Source organism: Equus caballus, chromosome X, assembly GCF_041296265.1.
Source record: "Equus caballus isolate H_3958 breed thoroughbred chromosome X, TB-T2T, whole genome shotgun sequence".
Taxonomy (NCBI): Eukaryota; Metazoa; Chordata; class Mammalia; order Perissodactyla; family Equidae; genus Equus; species Equus caballus.
The window spans coordinates 129,414,272-129,428,391 of NC_091715.1; the positions used below are offsets into that span (position 1 = coordinate 129,414,272).

The 14,120-nt window shown below is 36.6% G+C and overlaps 1 protein-coding gene across 4 annotated transcripts in view; it reads left to right on the top strand.

The window, feature by feature from the left end:
- Positions 1–14,120, top strand: part of SLC9A6 (solute carrier family 9 member A6) — a 69,797-nt gene that overhangs the window by 17,538 nt on the left and 38,139 nt on the right. For 3 of the 4 annotated variants that reach the window (XM_070257859.1, XM_070257860.1, XM_070257858.1), the window contains 6 exons: positions 1,633–1,832; positions 3,236–3,313; positions 3,600–3,676; positions 3,983–4,095; positions 6,352–6,457; positions 13,049–13,184. In XM_070257859.1, the coding sequence (XP_070113960.1) occupies positions 1,633–1,832; positions 3,236–3,313; positions 3,600–3,676; positions 3,983–4,095; positions 6,352–6,457; positions 13,049–13,184 (710 nt within the window). Of the gene's footprint in view, positions 1–1,632; positions 1,833–3,235; positions 3,314–3,599; positions 3,677–3,982; positions 4,096–6,351; positions 6,458–13,048; positions 13,196–14,120 lie in introns of all 4 variants that reach the window. The other variant, XM_070257857.1, reaches the window with a different exon arrangement.

The window sequence follows — 14,120 nt, forward strand, 5'->3', positions numbered from 1 at the left end:
GCTTAGGTAACACCTCTGGAAAGACTTCCCTAGTGTCCCACTCCCTCAGGCTTCGTTAGGTATCTCTTTTCTGTTTTTAGAACACCTTGTATACATATAGATCATATTATAATTGTTTCTACAGTCTGTTTTCGCTAACTGGACTGAGAGCTACTTTAAGGAGGGCTCTTGTTTTCCTCTCTGAACCCTGGGAGCCTACATAGCATAATACGCCATTCACATATATTAAAACAATGGCTGGCTGGGTAGAGTGAAGGGAGACAGGCAGGTAAAATGTAACTATTAATAGTGATAGAACATTCCAGAACTTTGAGTTCAATTTCCAGTTGAGGTATATCTATACAATGAGATATTATTTGACCATAAAAAGAAATGAAGTTCTGATACATACTACAACATGGATAAACCTTGAAAAAATTATGCTAAGTGAAAGAAGCCAGACATAGAAGGTCGCATATTGTAGGATTCTATTTATACGAAATGTCCAGAATAGGCAAATCTATATATAGATAAAGTAGATTAGTGGTTGCCAGAGGCTGGAAGAAATGGAGAGTGACTGCTAATAGGTATGGAGTTTCTTTTTTGAGCGATGAAAATGTTTTGGAATTAGATAGTAGTGATCAATATACAACTTCATGAATATACTAAAAGCCGCTGAATTGTACAGTTTAAATGGTAAAATTTGTATTATGTGAATATCTCAATAAATCTGTTTTTAAACAATTTGATCAGTGTAGGTTTATAGTACCTAGAACATTGTGCATATTTGAATATCAGTATGATGATCTGGGTAAAATCCTAGCAATATGTTGATATTATAGTGCCAGATTCAAGACTTCTATTCCATGTTTTGATTTTGAAGCCTGTACAATCATGCACCGCATAATGATGTTTCAGGCAAGGACAGACCGCATATTCGACAGTGGTCCCATAAGATGAGTACCATACAGCCTAGATGTATAGTAGGCTATACTATCTAGGTGTGTGTAAGTACACACTATGATGTTCACACAACAAGGAAATCTCCTGATGACGCATTCCTCAGCACATATCCCTGTTGTTAAGCAATGCATGACTGTATTTTAAAATTAAAATCTGATCCTTTAGCAGTAGAAGAACTCAATCAGTCTACAAGTATTGTTGACTTTCCAGTTTGTTAAATGGCTATTATTGGGCCAGCCATGTGCTTTAGGAATAACTTGAGAAACGTATTTGTTTAATCTTGTGAATTAGTAGATGGGAGTGGTAAACACATTTCTAACATGATTACACTGTTGGGTGGGGACACCTTGGAGCATATTCTGTGTGCAGATGATTTGGAGGTATTTCCTCATTTTGTTCCCTACCTAATCACTTATTTACATCTTGATCTAGAAATGCAGTGTTACGTGCTGTTTACCCTAGGGAATGTTTTTCCCTCTTGTCCCAGTGGATTATATGAATATTGGACTCTTAGGTTTGTGAATTTAGTAATACTTTAAAATGTAACTGCACTTGGTCTAAAAATTGGTTCTGAACCACAGGGGCTATGGTAAGAGATTTTCTGCTGTCAGTCCAAAGGTATGTGTAGGGTACAAAAGAAGTAGTCTCCCTCCGAAAGAAGAGCTTATATTGTTCTTTTATTATTTCCAGGTCTCTTGGTGGGCCTTGTGCTTCGATATGGGATTCATGTTCCAAGCGATGTAAATAATGTGACCCTGAGCTGTGAAGTGCAGTCAAGCCCAACTACCTTATTGGTAAATGTTAGTGGAAAATTTTATGAGTATACGCTGAAAGGAGAGATTAGTTCACATGAACTCAATAACGTTCAAGATAATGAAATGCTTAGAAAGGTAAGTTCTTAGTTAAAGGGAATCTCTGTACTTTTAAAAAAGTGTATAACTAGCAACAGAGTGACTCAGGAGAAAAATAAATAGTGAATTTTTAATGATATTTAAAATAATCAGTCTTTTAAAATGGAATAAAACCTCAATTAATGAATGTAATGTAATGCCAAGGAAATGGACCTGTCTGTACATTTCCTTTTCTGATTGAGGCTAAGTACTATAACCTTTTTTGTTTCACTCTGTGATGTTGACAGTTCTAATAAATGGTGACCAGTATTGAGTTCAGCAGAATTTATAAGCATTTCTTTGAATTTGCGGATGGTCCTCAGAGTTTTATATACTTCAGCACATTGAGTTTATTTGATAAAACCTAGAATAGTCCATTAATATTTCTTTGAATTCTTTCTTACTTTGATGGTATTTTATACTGAGCACAATTTAACCTTTCTTTGAGTCAGAATCTGGCATAACTTCAGGGGCCTCAATCTGAATATCAGTTATTGTCCTATGCTGTGCCTAAAGCTATATGTAGGAGGTTGGGTTGCAGTCTGTCTGGCTCCCAGACCTTCCTGGAGCTGTTTTCTCCTGCCCCCTCATAGTTTCTATCATGAATCTTCTCAGGGCCTCTTTGCTCATGTCTCTGTTTTTGCCCTCCCTTGGCTGTTTGCCTCCACTTCTGGCTTCTACATTGGCATGACTTGGCTTTTATACCTACTTGGTTAAAGATGGTGTTCCTGACCATCTTTAATGCTTTAAATTTTCATATGAACTTAAAGTTCACTTTGCAGCAAGAATTCTTTCCACCCTTGGAAAATTCCAGTTCCTTAAAAGTTCTAGTACGTGAAATTTTAGCATGGGTATGTGTGTAGCTGCTTTGTGTTCATGTCAAATCCTACTACAGCCTTCTGAACAGAAGGGGGCATCTGTATTATTATAGGGAATCAGTGTTAAAAGAAGTGGGCTGTCATGACTCGAAATATGACTTGTCCAGAAACTTTTTACCATAGTATTATGTTGTATACCTTTAGAGATGTTACCTATGCAAGAGATCTGTTTCCTTTTGCCAACAATAAAGATGTACCGCCAAATTTTGTGTTCCCAGTTTTGGGTCTCTTTTATTTAGAGCTCGGATATGTTCATGCTTTCTCCTATTTTTAAGATTTTTGGTATGATAGTATTTGAACACACTTTGCACAGCTGTGACTTGACTGATTGCTCCAACACTGTCTCCTTGTCGTTGGTTGAGAAGTGGAACAACAGCTATCCCATATGAAATATTTTTCAGTTACCACAGTAATATTCTTGCCTTTTACCAGTTTAACATTTAATCTTTTTTCTTTTTGAGAATTGGTAATGTAATATGAGGTCTTCTAAGGGAATTCATCTAAGAGAACTCTTTATTTTAACAGGTTACTTTTGATCCGGAAGTGTTTTTCAACATATTACTTCCTCCTATCATATTTTATGCAGGATATAGTCTGAAAAGAGTAAGTGCTTTTGTATTTCATATGCTTTGAACCACCTTAAACTCCATGGGCTTTATCGTCTTTGACACTTCAAAAACAGGCAGTTCTTTCCAAGTTTCCCTCCCTTCGCCTTGCCTTATCCTTTTTAGATGCTGAAATTTATGCCTGTACAAAAAGTCTTCCTCTTACTTATTTCCTTTAATGAATAATGCATTTAATATTAGCATAGCACACCAGAATAGAAAACCTTTTCTTTTTCAGATAATTGGTAAGTATTCTAACACAGTGTAACTTTTTTTTTTGTCAGAGACATTTCTTTCGAAACCTTGGGTCTATCCTAGCATATGCTTTTCTTGGAACTGCAATTTCTTGTTTTGTAATTGGGTAAGTATTTGAAGCTTAAAACACTTTTTAACCTTCAAATTATAATTTTAAAGTAATGCATATTTGATTTATGCAGTATTGTATTCCTGAATGTGTCTAAGGACTTTTGCAGTAAGATGTATTGACATAGATAATAAGTTGTTTGAGTTTTCCTTAAGGCCAAGGTGTTACTATAATTAAATGACATGAATTAAATTTGGGATTAGTCATGAGTACTACAGTAGACCCATCTTCTTATTCTTACTTTATTCTAACTTCTTTAACAGTTGACGTTTTTTCTCAAGTAGAAATGTGTTCATTGAACAGGTCAATAATGTACGGCTGTGTAACACTGATGAAAGTAACTGGACAACTTGCAGGAGATTTTTACTTTACAGATTGCCTGCTCTTTGGTGCCATCGTTTCGGCAACTGATCCAGGTATGTTTTCCATGAGCGTGAAGCTTAAGCACTTCAGGAAGTGTTTTGCTGTCAAAGCACATGTGGGTAATTCTTCCTTTGAGGGGTGGAATTCATGATTAGGTATCTCCCATAGTACTATACTTTCCAATTGTGGGGAAAAAACCAAAATTCATGGTTCCTTTTGACTTAAGCACAGATTTATTTGATTTTCTTTTGTTTTAGCATATTTGCCTATTACCGGTCCACAATTTGATGCTGTTTAGACAAGGGCTGTAAGATATTTTCTTTAGGAATTCAGGTTGGTGTCTATCCCTAGTAACTGGGTATAGGAGAAGATGAGCTAGCTTAAACTGCGTAATAATTATACACATCCTTTCAAGCTTCCAGAAAACCAATTGCTTAAAAATCTTCTGTTCACCTTCAGCTGTCTGCATTTAAGAGTAAGAAAAAAGTTTTTAAATGATTGTCAGAAGGCAGTTGTGCTACTACAAGTGTGACTTTGGGTCATTGGGGGTTTAATATACATTAAAGAATTGTTTTCATAAAATTGGGTTTATGGTTATAAAATAGTTTTGATAGAGCACAGCTGGAGAATGAATTTAACTGTACACGTTAGGTTGTCATTTTCCTGCTACTGTGTTACTGAGCTTCACAGCTACACCCAGACGAGGAATTTAGAGACTATGTGGGCCGAAGACGTAGGAATGGGAACAGAGGCTGCAGTTTTTGAACTGAGGATGCAAGTTTTCTTTTACTAGACTTCAGGACCTTGGTAGAAGTTTGTTCTGTTTTACCTTTGACCTTGTAAGTTAATCATCATCTTGAATTGTCATCCAACACAAGTAAAGATAGGATCTTCCAGTTATCTCTGAATTCCTTTGTAAACTCTGATGACACAGGACATCATAGGAAGTAGGAAAATCTGTTCTGTACTCTGTAAGAGATGATTTTAAAAGCTAGAGGGCATTCCAGGGGCATTTGTGTAGTTGAGCATCTTTAAAACTGAAAATCAAATCGCTCCCTTAAAGACAATCAAGGCTGCCCCCTATTGTTGGTAGCTGCTCCCATTGTCGACATGAAGATAGGATGGCTTTTGCAAGGAGCCGGTGGTCTGTTTTCCCTGTCCTCTCACTAGAAGCAAGCTCCTCGACTTTTCAAAACCTGTGAGAAATCTAAGCAATCCAATTGGCTACGTTACTTCAGTCTTCTGATTTTATTTGGGCAGGCGTATTGCCTGAATGGCTCAAGCAAAACTGTTTTGCTTATATAAAAGTTGGACAGTTATATTTCTTCTGAATTATGTAGGCATTTGCTCCTATAATATTTCTCTTATTTTACAATTGTTCACTTGGTAGAAGGGTGAGCATAGGTTCTCTTTTCAAAGTGCTGCAGCATTGTTCCTGCTCTCGTTTTCTCTTGGTAAGCTTTGGTATCAGTATATTTCGGATGAAATGCTTTGCAGTAGAAACTATATCTTATAAAATGCACATTTCCTCTTATTTTGATTGGCATTTGAAGAGGCTCTCCCATCTCTAGTTATGATACTTTTTCATGTCTGCTTGGGTTTATTTAGCAAGTGAGCTGTATGTGACTCAGCAATTAAAGTTATAATGCAACTTCAATCTCATCTGATTTTCTAAGAATTCTCACATAATTGTTTCCTAAAAAAGGGGTTTTTTCTTCTTCTCAAGCTGTAATAACCTGATAGTTGGCTTCTAATTGAGTTAAATATAGCAGCTGTAATTCTGGTCATAAATTTTATCCCAACCGAAAACCAACCTTGTGTTTTCATTTCCTACTCTTTGCTAAACCGGTGTGCTTTGAAATTTGCTGGTCAAATAGAAGTGAACGCTCCTTCTTCCTTGTAAGACTCCAAGGAAACGATGAAGTTTACAGCAGGAAATGCTTTTCATAATATTCGTCATCAAAGATTAATGATCACCTGGTCTATAAGAAATTTGGAACATTTTCTTTATGGAAAAGAAATGTACAAGACAATTATTAGCATTTGTGTGAAGAATGTAGGCCAGCTCAGTCCTCCTAGGTTGTTTTCGACAGTTTGTAAGAGAGAGAAAGGCGATATTGCAGGTACACAATTAGGGAAAAGGAAAATATTGACATAAAATTACTGAATCTTTAATATGGTAAGAGCCTGTTTATCAGGATTGAATTCTAAGAGGAAGAAATGATTTTTTAAATAGCTATTATAATCATCTGTGAAGGGGAATATATTTGTAATGTCTAAATATTCCTCTGACTCTTTCTACTTGCTAGTGACCGTTCTGGCCATATTCCACGAGCTTCAAGTTGATGTTGAACTCTATGCCCTTCTTTTTGGTGAAAGTGTCCTCAACGATGCTGTTGCCATAGTGCTGTCTTCGTAAGTGTTTGTTTTCTTATTATATTCTGTCTATCGAATGTTAGGGTATTAGGAACTGAGAGTCACTTATTGAGTGAAGTGCATTATGAATGGAAATATTTGAAAGGATGAGGCATTTTTTCCCTCTTGAAGAAATACATACTTGTAGATAACATGGAAAATGCAGAAGAGAAAAAGGAAGAAAAAAAGGTTATGTACTCCCAACACCTAAAGACAATTACTGTAAATATTCTAAAACATTTTCTTTTACTCTTTTTTTCTGTGCATGATATTTTTACATAGTTGTGATTGTAGTGTATATATATAATTTTATATTCTGTTTTAACACTATAACATGAAACATTTTATTTTTTTAATTAAATTAAATTTTTTTTTTCCTTTTTCTCCCAAAGCCCCCTGGTACCTAGTGGTGTATTTTTAGTTGTGGGTCCTCCTAGTTGTGGCATGTGGGATGCTGCCTCAGCATGGCTTGATGAGCGGTGCCGTGTCCGCACCCAGGATCCCAACTGGCGAAACCCTGGGCTGCTGAAGCGGAGTGCGCAAACTTAACCACTCAGCCACAGGGCTGGCCCCCAAATTAAATGTTTTGAATAGGTAATGTACTCACATGGTTCAAAAACAAACTATATAGAAAGGTATATGTTGAAAAGTTGTATTCTTACTCCTGGCCTCATTCACCTGTACCCCGAGCCCCTTATAGGTAATCATTTTTATTAGTTTCTTGTGTATCCCAGAATTTCTTTATTCATATGCAAGCACACATATGAATAAATATTCTTATTTGCCTCTCATTTCTTATTTTAAAAGTAGCGTGGTGCTGGCCCCGTGGCCGAGTGGTTAAGTTTTCGCGCTCTGCCGCGGTGGCCCAGGGTTTTGCCAGTTCGGATCCTGGACGTGGATATGGCACCGCTCATCAGGCCATGCTGAGGTGGCGTCCCACATGCCACAACTAGAAGGACCCACAACTAAGAATATACAACTATGTACTGGGGAGCTTTGGGGAGAAAAAGGAAAAATAAAATCTTTAAAAGTAGCATGATATATATGTTCTGTACCAAGCTTTCTCTCACATAACTGTGTTCTGGAGATCTTTCTATATCAAAACAGTTTTCTCATTCTTTGTTTGTAGCTGTATAGTAGTCTATGTGCTATACTATAAACTGTACTATGGTGTATTTACTCAGTTTTCTATTGCTGGAAACAAAGGGTTTTCAATCCTTCGCTATCCCGAATAATGCTGCAGTGATTAACCTTGAACTTACCTGTTTTGTACATGCATAGCTATATTGGTAGGATAAATTTCCAGAAGTGAGTTTCTTGGGTTAAAGGGCAAATACATTTGTAATTTTGTTAGACATTGCTAAATTGCCTAGCAGAGAGATTATGCCATTTTCCACTTTAACCACTAAATTATGGGAGTGCCTGTTTCCTCATAGTTTCACCAACAGAATATTTGTCAGACTTTTGTATTTTCTCCAATTTGATGATTGAGAAATATCTCATTATAGTTTAATTTGTATTTCTCTTATTTGACATAATCATTTCAGAAACATTTTTTAATTTTTGGAAGTGTTAATACACGTTTTAAAGACAATTAGCAAATGAGCCATAGTTTAATCTAATTATAGAAATTGCTATACATGTTATTAGAATGTGTTTGCAGGTGAAAGAATGAGTCTGAACCTCTAAAGAACTCAATCCTGCCAACTCATTCCTACTAAGCAAATATCTAACCCTATAGACAGTTGCCTTTACTCCATACCAGAACTTTCTATGAGAGAGAAGTAAAAGCCGTTTATATTTTCTCTTTATTTTTATTTCTCTCCTAAATTTCCATTTTATTAACTACAAAAGAGTAATCAGTCACTGACTCTAGTTTACATAGCTTGATTGCTGCCATTGCCTTACTGCATAGTGGAGAATTACCTTTTCTGAGATATAACACTAATCCCTTAAATGTTGTGTATAATGATATGCAAAAGGTCAAATCCTTTTTTGTGAATGCAATGTATGTAAATTCCACTCCTCTCCTCTATTTATTGCCAGAATATTTTGCAGCTGTCCACAACTAATACAAATATAATTTAAAAAATAAAACCTAAAGTGTCTAATATTGATACTGAATGTGTACACCTTCAATGACAATAGGTGTGTAAAATAAAAGTTTTATATTATTTCAAAGAAGGTAGAAACAGATAGTGTGTTTGTAACTTATGTGTTACAAAAAAATGACACTCCAAAGATTGTTGAAGCTTTCAGTACATAGGAACCTGCGAGAGCACCAGTGCTACCAGATGAAGAGAATAAGATACAGGCAGTTCCTTTTAGCCTCAATTCCCCATCCTAGATCATTATCCTGGTGCTTAATCATCTTACTACTGAGTGTTCCTTCTTCATTGCCCTAATGGATCAAGGGTCAGAAAAATCTCTGTTGTGGTCCTATTGTAAACTATTGTGCCCTATGCCTTTGAGCTTTGGGGTGTACATATCGTTGTTGGTGAAGAATAAATTTGTCATAAAGAGAATGCCTTTTCCATAACACTGCTCACAAAGAGATGTGCTTGTCCTGCTATTGTAGCCTTTCTCAAATAGGGTTCTGTGAGAGCATTCAGCCTTATAGAGAATGATTCGAGTGATTCTTTTCTCAGTTCTGAGGAAGGTTCAGAGCTAGTACCATTCTAGACTTAGATAAGTTAATTCATGACATAGTCTGGTGGAACCCTAGTCGAGAAGGGCTGTATCTGAGAGTATCGTATCAGGGAGCTTGTTAGCGTCTTAATGGAGTTGAACAAATGGGTTCCTACCCAAACACTGAAGGAAAACTAGTTGTGTTACTGGCTATGGGAGGTTACTAGCTGGAAGGCTTGACAAGATGTTTGTCATCATCTTTCATTTGATAGAAATAGTCTACTTTGTGTTGAGTTCTGTTAGCTTGATGATTTTCTAATGTGTATATTCTATAAAAGTAGCCTTGCATGGAGGGAGGACCCCTTTCTGAAGGAGTTCTGTTTGGCAATTAACAGGTTAAGGCAACCCTTCTTGAAATTTATGTTGGAAGTTGTTTTTCTTTGTATTTTGACCTGTTAGATTAACGCTACTTGCTTTTGTTAACACTTTTAATCTGGTGAGAGTGAAGTGAAGCTGGTTCCCTTATATGTCGCTGTAGGAGGTAGATGTGTATGTACTGCTATAGTGTAGTCTGTATGTCTAGATGGAGATAAATTCTAAGTTGTATAGTATTCCGCTGAATGGATATACCATTAGCCTGGAGACCTGTATGTATACTAGTTTAAAGTATGTTTTTTGGGTTGATTTACATTTTATAAAAGGAGAAGTACAGTGAGTAAACAAACATGACAAACTGTTTAACTTTACTAGTTACCAGAGATATACATGTTAAAATAAATGACCAATTTTACCTATTCAGTTAACAAGAAAAAATTGTTAATGAAAAGAGTTAACTGCTGGTAATGGTCCATGCAGTGATTCTTGATGGGGGTAATTTTGCCCCCACTTCCAGGGGATATTTGGCAATGTCTGGGGACGTTTTGGTTGTCACGAATGGGAGGAGGTTGCTACTGATATCTGGTGGGTAGAGGCCAGGGGTGCTGCTAAGTATCCTTCAGTACACAGGACAGCACCCATCACTCAACAGATAATTATCTGGCCCCAAATATCAATAATGCCGGGTAAGCAAAATTAGTGTTTCTTGATCCCTGGTGTGATAAAACTACATTACTCGTACATTCTTGTTAACAGATTGGTATCACCAGCTTTTTTGTATTTTATCTTTTGTCATTATTTATGATAATAAAATTAATACGTTTGTAACAGAAATTCAAAGTATTTGACTTAGAAAGTAGAAAATTCCTAAAATTTCAGCTGTCAAAAATAACCACTGTTAAGATTTTTATCCAGACTTTTTCCATTAATATTCCACATATTAACATATATATAAATCTATTAATAATTTTTTTTGAGGAAGATTAGCCCTGAGCTAACATCTGCTGCCAATCTTCCTCTTTTTGCTGAGGAAGACTGTGTAGTAATAATTTTTTAAACAAAAAATGGCCTAGTACTATACATACATTTCTCTAACTTGTTTTTCTCACTTGGACATTGTGCTATATTAATACTTCTGTTTTCCCATTGTATGGATGCACTGCAGATTTACCTCTCCAACTCCTTTTTGATTAATATTTTCTAATATTGTATTATTGTCACGAGCACTGCAGTGAACATATTTACGTGTAAATCTCTGTGAATCCTTGAGAGTATTTCTGTAGGATGTTATTTAGAAGTAGAATTTCTAGACCAATAGATATGATCACTAAAAAAATGAGAGATACAGTTATATTTCCCTCTGAAAATGTAATACAGATGTATTTGAAAGCAGTTGCACAACATGTAAAAAAGCCATGGGTATAGTAATACCCTGTTTCTAGGAATGTAGCACAAGGAAATAGTCCGAAATTTGTAAAAGGCACAAATGTATTCTTTCACACTATTATTTGTAGTAACAAAAATATTAGAAGCCACTTTTAAATGTCTAACAGTGGGGAAATGTTAAATAAATTATGTTATATCCATTTGGACCATTTTTGAAGTCTTTAAAAGCCACAGTTAGAGAGGCTATAACAATTTTTATGTCATTGTTAGTTGAAGAAGCAGAATTTAAAAGCATGTGTTCATTATCGTTATAACTAAACATGAAATAGCATGCATGCAACAAAAAGAAGGGAAAGAAATACAGAAGGAAAGTAAGATAGACCTGTCAGGGTAGTGGAATGGTGGGGTGATTTTTCCCCCTAAATTGTACACTGTATCACTTCCAGGATTTAAAAAAACATTCGTAAAAATGTTGCTGCCTCAAGATAAAATGTTGATGGATGTGAAAGAGTTAAGATTTCAATCCAAAGGCCAAGATTTTACTAAAAAGAAGAAAACAAACCTCTCATCTGTTCTCAGCCCACAGTGCTTTTCATGTGTTCTTGTGCATCTTAGGGATTAAAGAGTAAAATAACGATTAATGTGAATCTTGAATTTATGTGAACTAATCCAGAGAAAGCAGCCTCAGGAGGCGTGGCGTAGATATTTTGTTCCAGCCAGCATTTTGAAAACTGTGACGAGGGAGAAAAAAGCTTGTTGTAGCCATATCCTTTCTTTCTCCAGCCAGGTGCTATGTATTAATGTTATAATGCCATCAGATCTCATTTACTGTGGTAGGTAGGGAAGATATGTATAGGTAAGATAGCATGAAATGAAAGGCCAATTCATATTTATTAAAACAATATCAAATCTAATGATATTGTCCCCAAGTGATCTGGTCACTTTGAACATTTAAACACAAATATTTAAAATTTTCAATTCAGATTGAATCTCAGAAATTTCTAGATGCCATTACCAGAATTAATGTTAGTGCTATACTTCCGTAAAACACATAAAATTAGGAAATTTTAGTTTGGTCTTAGATTTTGTTTTTGCTTTTTTTTTTTCTTAACTTAACTAAGGAGTTATGAAAAGAACTTGGCGTGCATGATATAGCAAGCCCATTTTTTAACCTTGGACCAGAAAAATCATTGCAGTAACCACAGGGAGAATTCATTATATTCTTGAGAATGTGTTTTTTTCTCCTTTTCTTTCACATGACTTGTATGATGTCTTTGAGTCTGGACTTTTCATAAAAACACTGGTACCTCAATTAACTGAGATGAGAACTGATGGTAGTAACGGTAGGTCCTCCTGCCAGAGACCTGCTGACAACAGTGATTTTCTCAGCTGTTTCTATTTTCTGGGGTGACTGTTTTAAAAGAAACACTTTTAGACTAGCTTTGGACTGTGCGTTCAAGATGGAGAGTGTCTCCTGTAACTGCCTGTGTTGGCCTCTCAAAGAGTGACTTTCTTTCAGAAGTGTGAGGTGGAGGATCCAACTGGGTATGCTAAAAGTACTGTTGAGTGGATTCTAATTCCTTGGAAGGCCTTTCAAGCCCTTTTTCCTATAAAAGTCCATTTCAGGGAGTGAATAGATATCAGGCATTGGGCCCATTCTGGTATTCTAAAGGTTGAAAAGGTGCTTCAGTCATCTTTTTTCCCATAGGAAAGACAAAATGTGACCGGGTTGAGTACTGAACAGTCTTCTTTGTGTTCTCATGCCTCCGCTGGAAATAAGTGGAATTTGTCATTAGTTTGTTCACATTAGTGTGTTAGGGCTTTCAGGCACTCAGTACTAGTAAACCTTAAACAGAGTCACAAAAGAATGGTAGTGCCCAGCATCTTGAGGCTAGAGGAAAAGGCTCGCTATACCTTTCACGTAGAGAGCCTTAAAATGGTCTGCCTCCTGAAACTGCCATTTAAGTAAAAGCTGAATTTCCTTGCTAGCTGGATCCACCGCAGGGTGTTTTGGTAATCTTTTGTCCTTGTTTTGGCAATCGGAATCAAGAATTTTTGGATTTCTCCCCTCCTGTGATTTCATCTTTCAGGCTTTACACGGGATAACATTTTTATGTATGTATGTACTTTTAAGTTATTTTTCAGATAATGTTTTTAAAGTAAAAGTTGCTTCCAGGAGTAAGAACAGTCTCTCTTTTGTAGCTCAATAGTAGCATACCAGCCAGCTGGAGACAACAGTCACACCTTTGATGTCACAGCCATGTTCAAGTCCATTGGGATTTTCCTTGGGATCTTCAGTGGATCTTTTGCAATGGGTGCTGCTACTGGAGTGGTGACAGCTTTAATATCCTTTTATTGTATTTATCTTTTCTTGTTAACCTAAAAGAGTAGTCGAATGCTGTGTTCTGTGCTCTCTCCTGGTTCCATAATTGGCATTGTGTTATAATTATGAGCCTTATAACCAAGTATTTTGTTTGCAAATATTAGGCAGTCATCTTTACCAATAAATAAATAAAAGAATTTCAATGTTTTGTGTAGGGCTTCATGCCCTCAAATTTTCGCTACAAAAGTCTAATTAGACACAGAGACGCTTTTGGGGTGGATTTTAAGGTTGTAGAGTGAATTGATGTCATGGTAGCTATATTCCAAAGAGCCTCCGGATGTTCTCCACCGCCACTCAGGCCGGCAGTCTTTTGCTCTTTGTTTAAGGGGACGAAGAGGACATGTACAGCCATGGTGCTAATGGAACATCATCTCAGCTCCCACCGATTTTAGCCTTCTTCTCTAGAGTCCTAAGCACTGCCACTAATTTGCTGTTAGAAATATTGGGCAAGTCATTCTTGTAGTCATTCAGAAAACAGTTTTTGCTTGCCTGCTACATGCCAGATGCTATGCTGTGGGTATCACAGATAAACAAGGCAGACATGGCCTCTGCCTTCCTTGAGCTTCTGGTGTGAAAGCGTTGACGCATCACTTGGGGGCCTCAGTGAAGGCAGGTGGAGGGCAGGAGCAGCAGGGAAGATGAGTGGGACTAGATGATCTCTACAGAACTTGCAGCTTGCAAACTTCTCAGATACTTTCTTATAAAACAAATACTCTTTCAAGAATCTACAGGCTTGCTGTACCTCAGCTTCATGCTAGAAGAGACTTGTCTTATGGCTTTTTTTCGGGTGAACTGTGGCATAAAGGGGCAGTAAAAAGAGTTCTGAAGAAGAAGCCAGGACAGATAGTATCTCTTCTCCAGTGCAAGTTCCTTGAGGGTCGGAAGTATATC